The sequence below is a fragment of the Chrysochloris asiatica genome, unplaced genomic scaffold (genome assembly GCF_000296735.1).
Source record: "Chrysochloris asiatica unplaced genomic scaffold, ChrAsi1.0 scaffold00313, whole genome shotgun sequence".
Taxonomy (NCBI): domain Eukaryota; kingdom Metazoa; phylum Chordata; class Mammalia; order Afrosoricida; family Chrysochloridae; genus Chrysochloris; species Chrysochloris asiatica.
This window is the reverse complement of record NW_006408831.1, coordinates 2,306,394-2,321,062: the sequence shown is the minus strand read 5'-3', so window position 1 is coordinate 2,321,062 and position 14,669 is coordinate 2,306,394. Positions and strand designations below refer to the sequence as shown.

General features: G+C 40.1%; 1 protein-coding gene across 1 annotated transcript in view; it reads right to left on the bottom strand.

Annotated features, from left to right (window-relative positions):
• The window catches only part of ARSB (arylsulfatase B), a 256,033-nt gene that overhangs the window by 166,510 nt on the left and 74,854 nt on the right, over positions 1 to 14,669 (bottom strand). Inside the window, exons 7-9 of the mRNA XM_006875191.1 lie at positions 9,558 to 9,615; positions 3,385 to 3,410; positions 1,736 to 1,747 (exon numbers count right to left, since the gene is read on the bottom strand). Of these exons, the coding sequence (XP_006875253.1) occupies positions 1,736 to 1,747; positions 3,385 to 3,410; positions 9,558 to 9,615 (96 nt within the window). The remainder of the gene's footprint in view (positions 1 to 1,735; positions 1,748 to 3,384; positions 3,411 to 9,557; positions 9,616 to 14,669) is intronic.

Below are 14,669 nucleotides of genomic sequence, written 5' to 3'. Positions count from 1 at the left end.
AGAGGCGATGGCATAGAGAGAGAGAGCAGCTGAGGACTCTAGGACCATGGACTGAGAAAGGCTGTCTGCCTGTGGGCAGAAGGCTGGCTGGCAAACGTGTCCTTTGGAGATTTCAATGAATATATATATTTTTATTTTGTATGTGTACATCAAAAAAAGAGGGGGAGAATAGAGGTAAATACTGTTAACTGATAGTACATAGAGGAGATTGTAATCATTACTATGAAACGTAGTATGATTTGTTGAATGTAAAACTGATATCTGCCCTGTAAACCTTCATTCAATTCACAATAAAAACTTTATAAATGTTTGTGGTACTATTTGAGTTAAAAAGGAACTCACTAGTAGCACAGTGGTTATGAGTTGGGCTGCTAATATCACAGTCAGCAGTTCGAAACTACCAACAGTTCCACAGGAGAAAGATGAGGCTTTCTGCTCCCATAAAGATTTACAGTCTTGGAAACTCTATGCAGGATCATTATGAGTCAGAACTGACTTCACAGCACATAGCCACCACCACTACCATTTGAGTTAGAATAAAATCTAGATTCAATACCAAGTAAGTGATTTATGCCCAATGCTAAGAATAGTAAAAGAAAATAAAGGGAAGAGTAAAGTGTGGTTTCACAGATAATGAATTGGGCATGAGGATAATGACTTGCAATTTTGAAAAGTAACATTTAAAAAGTTAATCCTGAAAGTATGAAAGAGACAATAGCTCGAAGAGCCATGGAGTGGCCTATGGTATAGTCAGTTACTCAATGTTTCTTCTAGCCATAGTCTTTGTCACACCCACCAAAGGACTTTTTTTCCTGATAGGTCTGGGTAGGAGAAGGTGGGAGACTATACTGACAGGATTATGTGATTCGGTTGTGAGTCATTGGTAACAGAGTTCATTGTGATTATAAAAACTTGGAAATCTACGATGAGGGTTAGTCAATTTTGCCATCCTGCTGGGCATAAAATGAGCCATCTCAGCAGCTGTAGAAGGGATCTCGTTACCAATGAGAAAGGAGAAGCAGGAGTGGGACATGTCATTCGGACCCCAAGATAGATCCCTGTGCAGTGAATCTCCTAGACCTGAGACAGAGCAGCAGTAAGGAGCCGCAGCAGTACAACTAAGAACCAGAGCATTACACAGATCCATGGACTTCCCAGCCCACACAGCAAGTAAAGCTAAGTGACAAGCTTGCTTGTGGAATGGGGTACATTAAATTGGGGAAGTTAATTTGCTGATCCACAGAGCTAGAGCTGAGCTAGCTGAACATAAAACTCAGCCTCAGTATAATATCCTGAATAAAATATTCAGGCTGAGTTTTATAATGAAGTGGAGAACACTTTGGACACTTCTCAGCAGTGTGAAAGAGCTTTGTAACATTACCCTAGCAGAGCAGAGACCAGCCCAAAAGCCACAGAGACAAAGCAGAGAAGAGGCTGTCCTGACCAAAGAACTGTGTCCTGAATATTTCTAATCCTGAAATGTAGTCTGTTAACTTCCCTGATTAAACCTACCCTTGTGAGTATGGTTTGAGTTCTGTGTGGCCATTGCAATGAATTATCAAACCAAGTTGACAAGTAGAGTGCTGTGGGACGGCTGGTTGGTATCAGAATTGGTAAGGAAGGGTGGAAAGTGGAGGCCTGTCTGATGTCAGCCTCATAGGAAACCAGCCGTGACAGATGCTGATAGTGAGTCTTCTGTCTTCCCCCTCGGAAAGTAAGAGGAGGTCAGAGAAGCCTGTCCTGTGCCCTTTTTACAGTACCCACATCTAGAACAAGTCTTAATTTCTAAAATGTGTTTCTTATCAGACCAGTGAGTCTGATATATATACTGTTAATGATAGATAATTGTTGTTGTTAATTGCCATTGAATCTGTCCTAACTCATAGCAACCTTGTATAGGGTTTCTGAGGAGTAGCTGGTAAGCCTGAACTGCTGACTTTGTGGTTCAAACCAATCCTGTGGTCGAGTGATTATCCTACAGCACCACACCAGGATTCCAGATAGATGATGTTGTTGTTGTTAAGTGATGTTGAGTTGTTTCTGATTCATAGCGACCCTGTATAGGGTTTCTGAGGAGCGGCTGATGAGTTTGAACTGCCAACCTTGCAGTTCAAACCAATCTTGAGTTTGAGTACTTTAACACCAGGACTCCAGACAGATAGAAACATACTACAGAGATACATATATATGACAACTGGATGGGCCATGATTCTCAGTGATTTGACAGTTATGTAATGATGTAATTTGGCAGTTCTATAACATGATCATGCCCCATGATGTGATCTGATATTATCAGCCAGTCAGCTGTTAGGGAATTAGAGTGGATATAACACCCTTACTCAGATCACAGCTCTCATCCAATGTATGGTAAGTAACTGTGGGGTGTGGCCTTCATCACCTTTTATCTTACAAGAGATCAAAGAAGAGAGAAGGAGGGATTCAAGAAAGATGAGAAAGAGAGGAGCCGAGTGCATCCTTTGGTTCCAGGGTCTCTGTGTTGAGAATCTTCTAAACCCAAGGGAAGATTGGTTCCAAGACACATGGAGATCTAATTTCAAGTAATACAGGGTCCATGGATGTTGAAAGGAGACAAGAACTTTCCCACAGTCAAGACAAAGCCTTTCCTTAGAGTTGGTAACCTGAATTCACACTTCTAACCTCCTAAACTATGAAAGAATAAATTAGTTAAAGTCATTGCTGTAATATTTCTATTATAGCAGCATTAGATAACTAAGACAGTTATCATATTTCAGATCTTGAATGCTTAAGGAAACAAACCTTGGCTGACTGCAAGGAACCTAGTCTGCAAAAAAGAGGTTGTTTATGTCTGCTGCTTTCTGAATTCTCCGTGTTGGAGCACCTTGTTATCATGGCCCATAATTTCTCTCTAATTTATAATTCCCAGCAGGATCCCCAGTTGGTGGTTATACAGACTATACACTAATCCACAGGAACACAGTTTCTGCATTCAGAATAACAAGTGATATTGCTTAAGCTCTAAAATCAATTAGTGCCTCCACTTGGGAAAATATTAACAAAGAGACAGCCAGCTAAGGGGGAAAAAAAAGGAAAGTAAGTTCCTGCAGAGAAAATAAATACCATTGGTTTTCAGACATACACAGCAATAAAATTGATTAAATTCCTCAAGAATATGAGCTGACAAAGCAGTGGGAATGTGATGATGAAGGTTTCATAGTTTCACACTGACTTTACCTCCCAGAAACTAGCAAGTATGCCTAAATTCTTGAGAGGAAAGGAGAAGTACAAAGATCAATAAATCAGTTCTTCTTGACCTTGCTTAACTTTCCAACCATTTTATAAATATCTACATTATTAAACAGAGTATAGTGAATAGTTCAACAAAAGTATACCCCAAAATGAGACATACCCCCTCACTTTTCAGAATAGCACTTTCTTTGATGAACAACAGATAATTCAGTAGCCACATACCCATGTGATACTATGAAAGTTGTTGTTGTTGTTAAGTGCTGTCCAGTCGGTTCCAACTCATAGTGTCTCCATATAGGGTTTCCAAGTAGCAGCTAGTGATCTTGAACTGCTGACTTTGCAGTTCAAAAAGACTTTGCAGTCTGGCGCATTAACACACAGCGCCACCCCAGGTAGTGGTAAGAATGTAAAACTAAAGATGTTTCCAAACCATATCTTCTATCACTGATCCCCTGAACTTTCAAATTTTTTTAATTTATCTATTTATAAAGTAAGGTAGCATAGTGATTAAGTGTTGGGCTGCTAGCCACAGGTCACCAGTTCGAATCTACCAGCTGCTTCTCAGGAGTAAGATGAGGCTTTCTGCTCCCATAAAGATGAATAGCCTTGAAAATCCTACACAGGGTCACGAGTCGTCACAATCAACCTGAAAGCACACCACCACCACCATTTATAAAGTGGTGGACGTTATTTCTAATCTGCCTATGGTACAGAATCAGAAGAAAAAGTGTGTGCTACAACAAAGAGTGCTTTCAGAATACCGTAAAGAGCAGTGGTCTTCTTTTTTTGGAACAGATAATTTCTACTTTTGAAGGCATTATCCACTAATCATGAATCTGTCAAAGATTTCTTAATCTTAAAAAGGACTTCTGGAACCCTACTCAGAGAAGCAGTGATGCCAGGGATGGAGGCAGAGACGATGACATGGGGAGATGGAGTGGCTGGGGACTTTGGACCTGGAGGAGGAAGAGGGGCTGTGTGCAGACGACCAGGGGGCAGGCTTGCAGGGTATACCCTTTGGTTGGTGGATGATGCATGGAGGGGATTATAACCATGGCAAGGAAACAATATACAATGAATCAATGTGAAGCTAATGTCTTCCCATGTAAACTATCACATAATTCACAATAAAGCATTAAAAAAAAAAAAAAAAGGGACTTCTGAAAATTTATGCATTAGGTCAAAGATCAAAGACACTTGGGAGTATCTTTGACCTATAGAAGAACAAAGGATTAAAATTTCAAAGAAAAAAAGTTGTACAACTTGAACAGTTGGTCCAGAATCCCATAACCCTATTGCTATATGTTGTAGCACCTTTCCTTCATATACCAAGGAAGAAGCTATATCACATGTGGGGCTTTCTCTGGAGTAGTTGAAAAAGGTTTCCTCTTCCTCCTCTGTCTCCATCATACTACACCCAGCATGGGTAGGGTAACAATCAGCATGATCATTTTCTTTTACCCAAAGGCTGTTCTACATGCTAAGCAGCACTGGACAGATGTACTTCAAGTAATGAGACAGCCTTTGTTTTTTTCCCAAAACATTATAATCCCAGATTTATGAAACCAAATGAACCAGGTCTTTTAATAGAGTCACTAAGAGGCAATATCTTTATTTCAAAGCTCATAACTGTTTTTGGAGCAGCCTTCAAAGTCAGTTTATGAGCCTCATAAGAAATGCAATCTCACCACACATCCCTCCAAAGAAGTACACCAAGCAGTCACAGGTCACAGCTCTTGCCGTATAAAATGTTACAGCTACTATGTGTTATTCCCAACTTAACCAGTAGTTAAGAGAGAGAATCTTCAGAAAACAATCCCAAGGGAACTCCAAGTGGTATATGAATGATTGCAATTACCCAAGTACAATCTAGAGCACCACTAAGAGAAATATAATATAAGCCACAGATATTACTTTAAATTTTCTAGTGGCCATATCTACCAATCATCTGTCAGTTTGTCGTACTATGGTGGCTTGTGTGGTGTTGTGATTCTGGAAGCTTTGCCAGTGGCATTTTAAATACCAGAAAGGTTACCCATGGGGGACAGGTTTCAGCTGAGTTTCCAGGAAGGAGAGACGGACTACTTCAAATATTTAGTCACTGAAAAATCTTACGAACAGCAGTGTAACACTATCATTACCAGAATACAGAATATTGATACATGATAAATAGCACCAGAATATTGTCACATACAGTGATGGGAAATGAGCCCCTCAGATTGGAAGGCACTCAGAATATGCCTGGGGAAGAGCTGCCTCCTCAAAGAGTTGACAGTGATGACAAGAATAAAGTAAAGCATTCAGGACCTTCATTTAATGATGAGGCACAATTGAAAATTTAAAAGAAACAGTTGTAAACATTCCTTAATAATAGGAACATGGTACAAACTACAAATCTGGGAAAACTGGGAAATGTCAAAAATGAAATGGAACCCATAAACATCAATATCCTAGGCATTAGTGAGTTGAAATGGACTGATACTGGCCATTTTGATTCTGACAATCACATGGTTTACTATGCCAGGAATGAAAAACTGAAGAGGAATGGTATCACATTTATCATCAAAAAGAACATTTCAAGGTCTTTCTTGAAATACAACACTGTAATAGGATAATATCCATTTGTCTACAATGAAGACCAGTTATAATAACTTTTTCAAATTTATGTACCAACCACTAAAGCCAGTGATGATGAAATTGAAGAATTCTGCAAATCTGCTGCACAAGACCTTTCTAAAGCATTGAAGAGCAAAGGTGTCAGCTTGAGGACTAAGGTGCGCCTGACCCAAGCCACGATATTTTCGATAACCTCATATGCATGTGAAAGCTGGACAGTGAATAAGGAAGACAGTAGAAGAATTGATGCTTTTGAGTTATGGTGTTGGAGGAGAATACTGAAAGTGCCATGGGCTGCCCATAGAACCAACAGATCTGTGTTGTAAGAAGTGCAGCCAGAGTGCTCCTTGGAGGCCAAGGTGGCCAAACTTCATCTATCGTACGTCAGACATATTGTCAGGAGGGACCAGTCACTGGAGGATATCATCATGTTTGGTAAGGTGGAGGGTCAGAGAAAAAGAGGAAGACCCCCAACAAGACGGATTGGCCAAGTGGCAGCATTGATGGACTCAAGCATGGCAACAGTAGTGAGGTTGGCCCAGGATTGGGCAGTGTTTCGTTCTGCTGTGCATAGGGTTGCTATGAGTCAGTACTGACTCAATGGCAACTAACAACAACAACAAAACTAACTTCTTCAGTCTGAAATTGATCACACATGCAATCAAGATGTATTGATAATTACTGTGATTGGGATGAAAAGATCAAAAGAAGAGGAAGGATCAGTGGTTGTAAAATATGGCCTTGGTGATAGAAATGATGCTGGAGATCGCATGATAAAATTTTGAAGGACCAATGACTTCTTCACTGAAAATACATTTCTTAAATAACATAAAAGACAACTATACACATGGACCTCACCAGATGGAATACACAGAAATCAAACTGACTACATCTGTGGGAAGAGATGGTGAAAAAGCGCCAGCTCATTAGCCAAAACAAGGTCAGAGGCAGATTGTGGTACAGACCATCAACTGCTCATATGCAATTTCAGGATGAAGCTGAAGAAGAGAAAATTAAAACAAGTCCACAAAAGCCAAAATATGACCTTGAACTTATCCTACCTGAATTTAGAGATCATCTGAAGTGACTAATGCATCTGATTTGATTAGTCACTAAAGAATGAAGACCCGAAGAGTTGCAGGACGATAGCAAGAACAGGAAGAAAGCAAATACAGGAAGAAAGCAAAAGGCTGTTAAGAAGATAAGAAAGATGGAAGAGATCAAAATGGATGCCACTTGTGCTCCAGCGCAGAAATGCTAAAGCAAATGGAAGAAATAAGGAGATAAAAGAGCTGAACAAAAAATTTCCAAGGGCAGCTTGAAAAGACAAAGTCAAATATTTTAATGAAATATGCAAAGACCTGGAGTTAGAAAACCAAAAGGGAAAGAACCACCATTGTTGTCATTGTTAAGTGCTGTTGAGTCAGTTCTGACTCATAGTGGTCCTGTATAGAGTTTCCAAGGAGCAGCTGGTGGGTTTGAACTGCTGACCTTGTGGTTCTCAATCCAGTGCTGATCCTACAGCACCACACCAGGAGTTCTTTGGGAGCCTGGCATTTCAATGGCCCCCATCATTCTGTTACCTACTCTGTTACCTCTGCACATCAGAAGGATTTTCTAACATCAAATGTGATACCAGGGTATAGGATTTGGAATTAGCACCATAAAGTCCAAACACATCATTCCCTTCCTTCCACTTGTTTTATACTTTTTGATTAATTTGTGTATGTCTGACTATGTCCTATATCACGGGCTAGTTCAAGGACAGAGATATAGTTTTTGTTTTATTTTGTTGGTAGCCTTCACAGCAGTGAATGTTATTTGTCATGTTTGTTAAGTTTTTTAAAACTTTATTTCTAAAACTTCACACAAATAAGAAAGTGCTCTGGGATGGAAATGATAAAAAAACAAAAACAAAAGATACTATACTGTGAGCAGTTATCCTGAGAGAGGTTCATTAGATGTGGCCCATACTGTGAAAGAAAAATACAAAAGAGAGAACCTAGAGATTACAGTTGTTGTATTGTTAGGTGCCATCGAGTCGGTACCGACTCATAGCAACCTTATGCACAGCAGAATGAAACACTGCCCAATCCTGGGCCAACCTCACTGCTGTTACCATGCTTGAGATTACAGTGGGTAGGAGTAAAAACCACCAGAAAGGAATAAACCTGCAGTGCCAATAATCTCTGGACCCTGTTCTTATTAAAAAAACATGAAGGGCCCCACAAGGTTAAGGATTGTTCTGTTAGAGAGGAACAAGCCTGGAAGGCAGAATTTCTGTATACAGAGCTTTGTTGATGCTTTGTATCTAACTGCCAAAGTCAGCAAGAGAAGCAACTGGAGAATTTTTCAAATATATTTCTATTATTGTTTTTAAGCCTGGTGGGGGGAATCTCATGCTTCTGAAAGCAAAGCAGGAGCAGCCTGTTTGAAGCCAAGCACAGCAGGACCATCTCCCGCAAAGAGCGTAAACCCTCGGTTCCCAGGCCCTCTGCAGAAGATCAAGTCTCTAAACAATCCCCGCAAGGAAGGGTACTGCAATCTCTCTGCTGCTGACAAAACCAGGGCTTAAATCAGGTTAGAAAACCGCAGTATCGCTGCATAAAACCTAAACTGGAGAGGAATCTGGGACAGATACTGGCAAAAACTAGCCCTGGAATTCTCTTACTTTTGGGAGCAAATCCCCTGTAACAAATATATTCCACACATATGCACAGCAGTTACCACTACCCTCAGGGAGAACAACACACATAGAGAATAAAATGGGCAAGATTTAGACTATTCTGTTTCTGTCGTAGCTAAAATTTAGCCCATCTAAATTTTTATTTTCCTTAAAAAAACTGAAAACCTAATACAGAACAAATGCCTAAGCATACATTCTAGAAGATATGAACGTAAACGATTCAAGACATTTTATTTTTTTTTCAACTATTAATACTGGTGGTGGTGATGTTTAAGTGCCATTGAGCCAATTCTGACTTATAGTGACCCTGTGTAGGGTTTCCAAGGAGCAGTATATGGGTTTGAAGTACCAACCTTAAGGTTAGCAGTCCAGTGTTATCCACGCCAAGATAATACTGGTAGTCAATTTGAAATCTACATTTATGTCTTCCATCTATCATTGACATGTACTTAAAAAAAAATCGAAACTAAAAGCAATGGTCTGTGGATTCATACAGTACTATTAATTCTTGAATCAGTTAGATAACTCCTCTTTCATCTTTCAGCTGCCTACTTTGGAACACGTTGTTGTTGTTAAGTGCCATCGAGTCAGTTCCGACCCATAGCAACCCTGAACAGGGTTTTCGAGGTTGTAAATCTTTATGGGAGCAGAAAGCCTTATCTTTCTCCCGCGGAGAAGCTGGTAGTTTCTAACTCTGACCTTGCGGTTCGCAGCCCAATTCATAACCACTACGCTACCAGAGTTCCTTTTGGAACATATTACTGCCCATTAATATTTCTATTGGAAGACGAGAAGAACTGGAAAAAGATAAAAATCACAAGGCCATTTTAGCACTTCATGGAAGGTAGCATAACAGGTACACGAGGGTAATGAAATTTTGTATAGAGTGACATCTTCACATCATTGGTAAACAGTTGTTTTTTTCTATAGCAAGACTTATCTAATTCTAAAAGTTGGCTTCATATTTATAAAAAAGACACATTCTAGTGAAATTTTTACAGGCAGTAAAATAGATCTTTGTTTTAACTGGAAAGAGAGAACTAAATCTCCCATCGTGGAAACAGTCCCAGAGTGGTGGTGGTTATGTGCCATGGAGTCGGTTCCAACTCAGAGCGATTTCCATGGCTGTAAATCCTTATGGGAGCAGAAAGCCTCATCTTTCTCCTGTGGAACATCCGTAGTTTTGAACTGATGACCTTGAGGTTAGCAGCCTGACTTGTAACTACTATGCTACCAGAGCTCTTTATTCCCAAGGCAGTAGTATGTAAGACAGTGGTGATGTCTCGGGAGGTTGAGGTATCCTAGAGCTACATTTTAGTACCCAGGATGGAAACTCCAAGCTTTTCTACAAATTGTCAAATGGACTTCCCCAGCTCTTTGCTATTATTGTCATTGCTATCTCCATGGTAGCATCTGAATTGAACTCCTCTCTCTCCCTCTACCTAATCAAATTCTTCAGTATCCTTGTGTTTCCAGCTCAAATCCCATCCTTTCTGTGAAGCTTTCCCCATGCTACTCTAGCTATTTTCCCCTCACTGGTATGAACTATTACAGAAACTACTGTTGTGGTCAATGCCACCCAATTTCATACTTAGTTACATTACTAGCAATTGGGTCAGATTGCTAGTCTTAACCTTCAAGAATGTGAGTTCCTGAAAACAGAACATAAAACTTAAATATCTGTGTAAGCACAGAGGTGAGAGTACATTGCTTATCAAACAATGGGTGTTCGATATATACAAATAAGTTGAGGCACTTGTTTTACAGAAAAGCATGAATGCAAGTTACTAGTGAGTGAATAATTTGTGAAATGAAAAATGAGCCTCCATTTTTATTATTACTCAGAACTTCCTACGTCTTTTTCAGGATTTACAACAAATGCTAAGTAGAAGAAATTATTCTGTAGATTCTCAACTAAAGCCAACTCTACCTCAAGTTTCAGTGTCTGAGGTATAATCCTGTTAAGAAGCATCGTATTTATTCAAAGTTGTTCTTCACTGTCACTCACAAGTTAATAGTATGTAAAACAATTCATTATCCTTATTATTCAGAAAACCTGGGCCTACAGTAATTGCTTTCCTTGAAGAAGCACATGGTGATGTAGCATCACTGTTTTCCAGTACAGTCTGCTGAGTTCACTCCCTTGTGGGTAGGAGGACATTACTGTCACCACACAAGTATCAGTATGTGCATTTGAGCTACTTGTTAAAGCTTGTGGCAGGTTTAGAACTGGTAGATAATAGTTTATATTACATTTTTTTGTTTTGTTTTAACCTGTTAAGGATTTTGATAATTTGTTACAGCAGCAATTATACACAAACACACACACACACATATATTATGTACACTGCATTTCCATTAAACATAATATATAATTGAACAAAACACTGCTCTGTCTTGAGCAGTGGTTGCTCTGTTTGACCCCATTGTCAATCCATCTTGTTGAGGGTCTTCTTTTTTCACTGACCTTCTACTTTACTAAACATAATATCCTCTAGGGACTGGATGACCTCCTAATACACGTCAAAAGTACTTAAGATGAAGGATCACCATCTTCATTTCTCAGGAGTATTCTAACTGTACTTCTCCCAAGATAGATTTGTCCATTCTTTCGGTAAAAGGGGCATCAAGTTGGCATCTGATCTCCTCTTCATTGAGGGAACAAGAATCACACTCAAAATCAGCATCAGTCCCAGGCCAATTCTAACAAGGTTGTGATCAGACATGCCTTCACCCTCCAACCTTCCTTACTAATTCCCTCCCACAGCACGAGGTACTTCTCAGCTGGGTTCAATAAGTCTTTGCAATGGCCACACAGAACTCAGAGACAATACTTATCATTACGGGGCTTACTAGGGGAAGTTGTTGTTGTTAAGTGCCGTCGAGTTGATCCCGACCCATAGCGACCCTGTACGCCGACCTTGCAGTTCAAACGGCTTTGCTGTCTGGCACATTAACCCACAGCGCCACACCAGGACTCCACTTAAGTTATAATTCAGGATCAAAAATGTTCAAAACGCAGTTCTTTGGTCAGGACACCCTGTTCTCAACAAAGCCTGCAGGCACACACCTCTCTTGGGTCCTCAGCCTCGGATCTGCTCCAGCATTGTTACAAAGCTTAACACTGCTGATAAATAGCTGACCAAAGCGCACTCCATTCTGCTATAAGCCTCATCTTGAAGTGACTCAGTTTTAGATGTGTGGGTCAGAAAACTTAACTCCCCAATTAAATATCTGGAGGTACCCTACTATGCTCCAAAGCACACAGCTTTTCCCATTCCACCAGCCTGGAAGCCCATGGCTCAGTTTTGTGCTCTGCTTCTTGGTTCTACTGCTATGGTTCCTCTGCCCCTCCTCTGACGTTTCTCTGTTGGCATAGCTTTCTGACCCTGGATCAAGGAGGTTCAATGTATGCTAGTGGAGTGCTTGAGACGGCTCATTTTATACCCACATTAGAGTTCCAAGTTTTTCATGGTTACAATTAACCCTGCTAACAATAAAAAGAATCATATAACGCTGTCAGGATCTTCTCCCACCTTCTCTTATCCAGACCCATAGAGAAAAAAAAATTGTTTGGTGAAAGTTAGAGTACGGGTGGCTGTGGTGGTGATGTGCCGTGGAGTGGGTTCTAGCTCATAGCGACACTGTACATGGTTTCTAAGGCTGTAAATCTTTGGTGGTTCTGTGCTGTGGAGTGGGTCCAACTCACAGTGACCCTATACAGAGTTTCCAAGGCTATAAATCTTTATGGGAGCAGAAAGCCTCATCTTTCTCCCGCAGAACAGCTGGTAGTTTCGAACTGCTAATCTTGAGGTTCACAGTCTGATTCGTAACCACTACGCACGCTACCAGAGCTTCTTTGTTAGCAGCTCGACTCGTAACCACTATTCTACAAGTGTTTCTTTGAGGGTATGGGTAGAAGACACATATGAAGTATTTCTCTGCACTGCAATGGTATATTCAATATTCTTTACCAATGCCATAATTCAAATGCAATGATTATTCTTCAGTCGTCTGTATTCATTGCCAAACTTCTGCACGCACATGAAGCAAATGAAAATAACGTGGCCTGGGTCAGGCACATATTAAACCTCCAAGTGAGATCTTTGCTTTTGAATACTTAAAAGAGGTCTTTTGCAGCAGATTCACCCAATGCAATATGAAGATTAAGTAGTTTACCTAGCATTGAATAATTAGCAAGGGACAGAGTTGAGTTTGAGCCCACGTAAGTCTGCCTCCTGAGTATTATAAAACTAGACCCTCTCTGGGTCTTAAATTCATCCACAAAATGATTTCTTAAGGTCCACACAATTTTTTGTTTTTTTGTTTTTTAAAGTGGGATGGCGTGAGGAGTAATACAAAGTGTCAAGTTGCCCTGAACTTGATTCAACCCAAATGAACAAACCTCGGCTGTATGGGAAGCTGCCATTCTCACTCATCTCAAGAGATTTCTCACAGATGCCTTCAAATTAGTTCATTATATTATTTTGTTCAGCTCTAGTACACAGTATCTGAAAGTCTTAAAGGGCCTGCATGTTTCTTTAGTCTCAGACAGGGTTCATCTGATTAGTAGTCCATCTTGGAGTCGTAGCAGTTATATAAGGAGTCCTGGGGGTATAAGCACTCAGCTGCTGGCTGAAAAGGTCAGCAGTTGGAACCCACCAACCACCCTGAAGATGGAAAGACCTGGTGATCTGCTCCCATGAAGGTTGTTGTTAAGTACTGTCTAGTTGGTTCAGACCCACAGCGACCCTGTATAGAATTTCCAAGGAGCAGCTGGTGAGCTTGAACCACCAACCTTGCAATTCAAACAGCTTTGCAGTCTGGCTCATTAGCCCACAGCGCCCCACCTAGAAAACGCTATGGGGCAGTTCTACTCTGTTATATAAGGTCACTATGAATTTAAAATAACCCTACAGCACAGTACACAACAACAGGAACACATTCAATAGCATTTCTGTTGGCAGAGTTCACAGATACAAATGAACAATTAAGTCTATCTTGGTCTTAATGGAATTAATACCTCCATATAAGTGATTGGCCTGGCTGCTTTAGGGCACAGCAGACTTCAATACCAGATGGGATACAGTATAAATATACACATCTACACTTTATAAAGTGTCCTGGTATGGTACTGTAGGATCAGCACTGGACTGCTAACCTCAAGGTCAGCGGTTCAAATTCACAAGCAGCTCCTTGGAAACCCTATACAGAATGGCTAAGGATCGGCTCCAACTTGACAATACTGAACCACCACAACAATACTTTATAGAGACCCAATTTTATTTCCATTCCTTCCTCTGCCAGTTCCAAGGTGATTATTTCAACACAGAATCTACATTTCTTTCTGCTTTCTCTTCAAGTGCAGTCTGTCCAACACAGCACTCCTCTTAGAATGTTGGTTCCAATGAGTTATGGGAAGAGAGAACGATATAAAAAATGGAGCTTTGTTAAGTGTGACCTTTACCGTGAAATGCAAAAGAAAGGGAGAAAGTAAACCCAAACAAATTGGAAAGCTTCTTGAGCTTTTTATCCTGCAATTTAGTCAATAAGTATGTTCAGTTCAATACATATCTCCCATTAATTATAAACTCAGGAAAAGGTCACGGTGCTGTCCTTTCACAGAAGTGTGAAAATAATGATTATTTCATGTGGGCCTTTCCTGCTGAAAAATTCATTATATCAACAATTCTATATTATAGCATATAGTTCCACTGCTGATGAGTCGGTTCCAACTCATAGCAACCCTCTATTATAAGTAGAACTCCCCATTGGGTTTTCAAAACTGTAAATCTTTATGGAAGCACACCAGCTGGTGGGCTCAAACCGCCAACCTTTTGTTTAGCAGCTGAGCACCTAAACCACGTGCTACCAGAGCTCAGCATATAGTAAGAAACAAAATTAAAGGTTGAAGATCTGATAAACATAAGGGATTGAAATGTCTCTTTGGCCTTAGACTTTGGGATTATGGATTTAGTTTTTTGTCACAAAGAATATAAATGCAAGAGTCTGTTCTAGGAGTCTTTACAATGTATTGGCTATTATTTTCTCTCAAAATAATCAACAAAGCTAAATGAATTATTTCCTGTTACTAATAGAATTTAAAGGAGCTCTGGTAGCGTAGTGGTTACGAATCGAG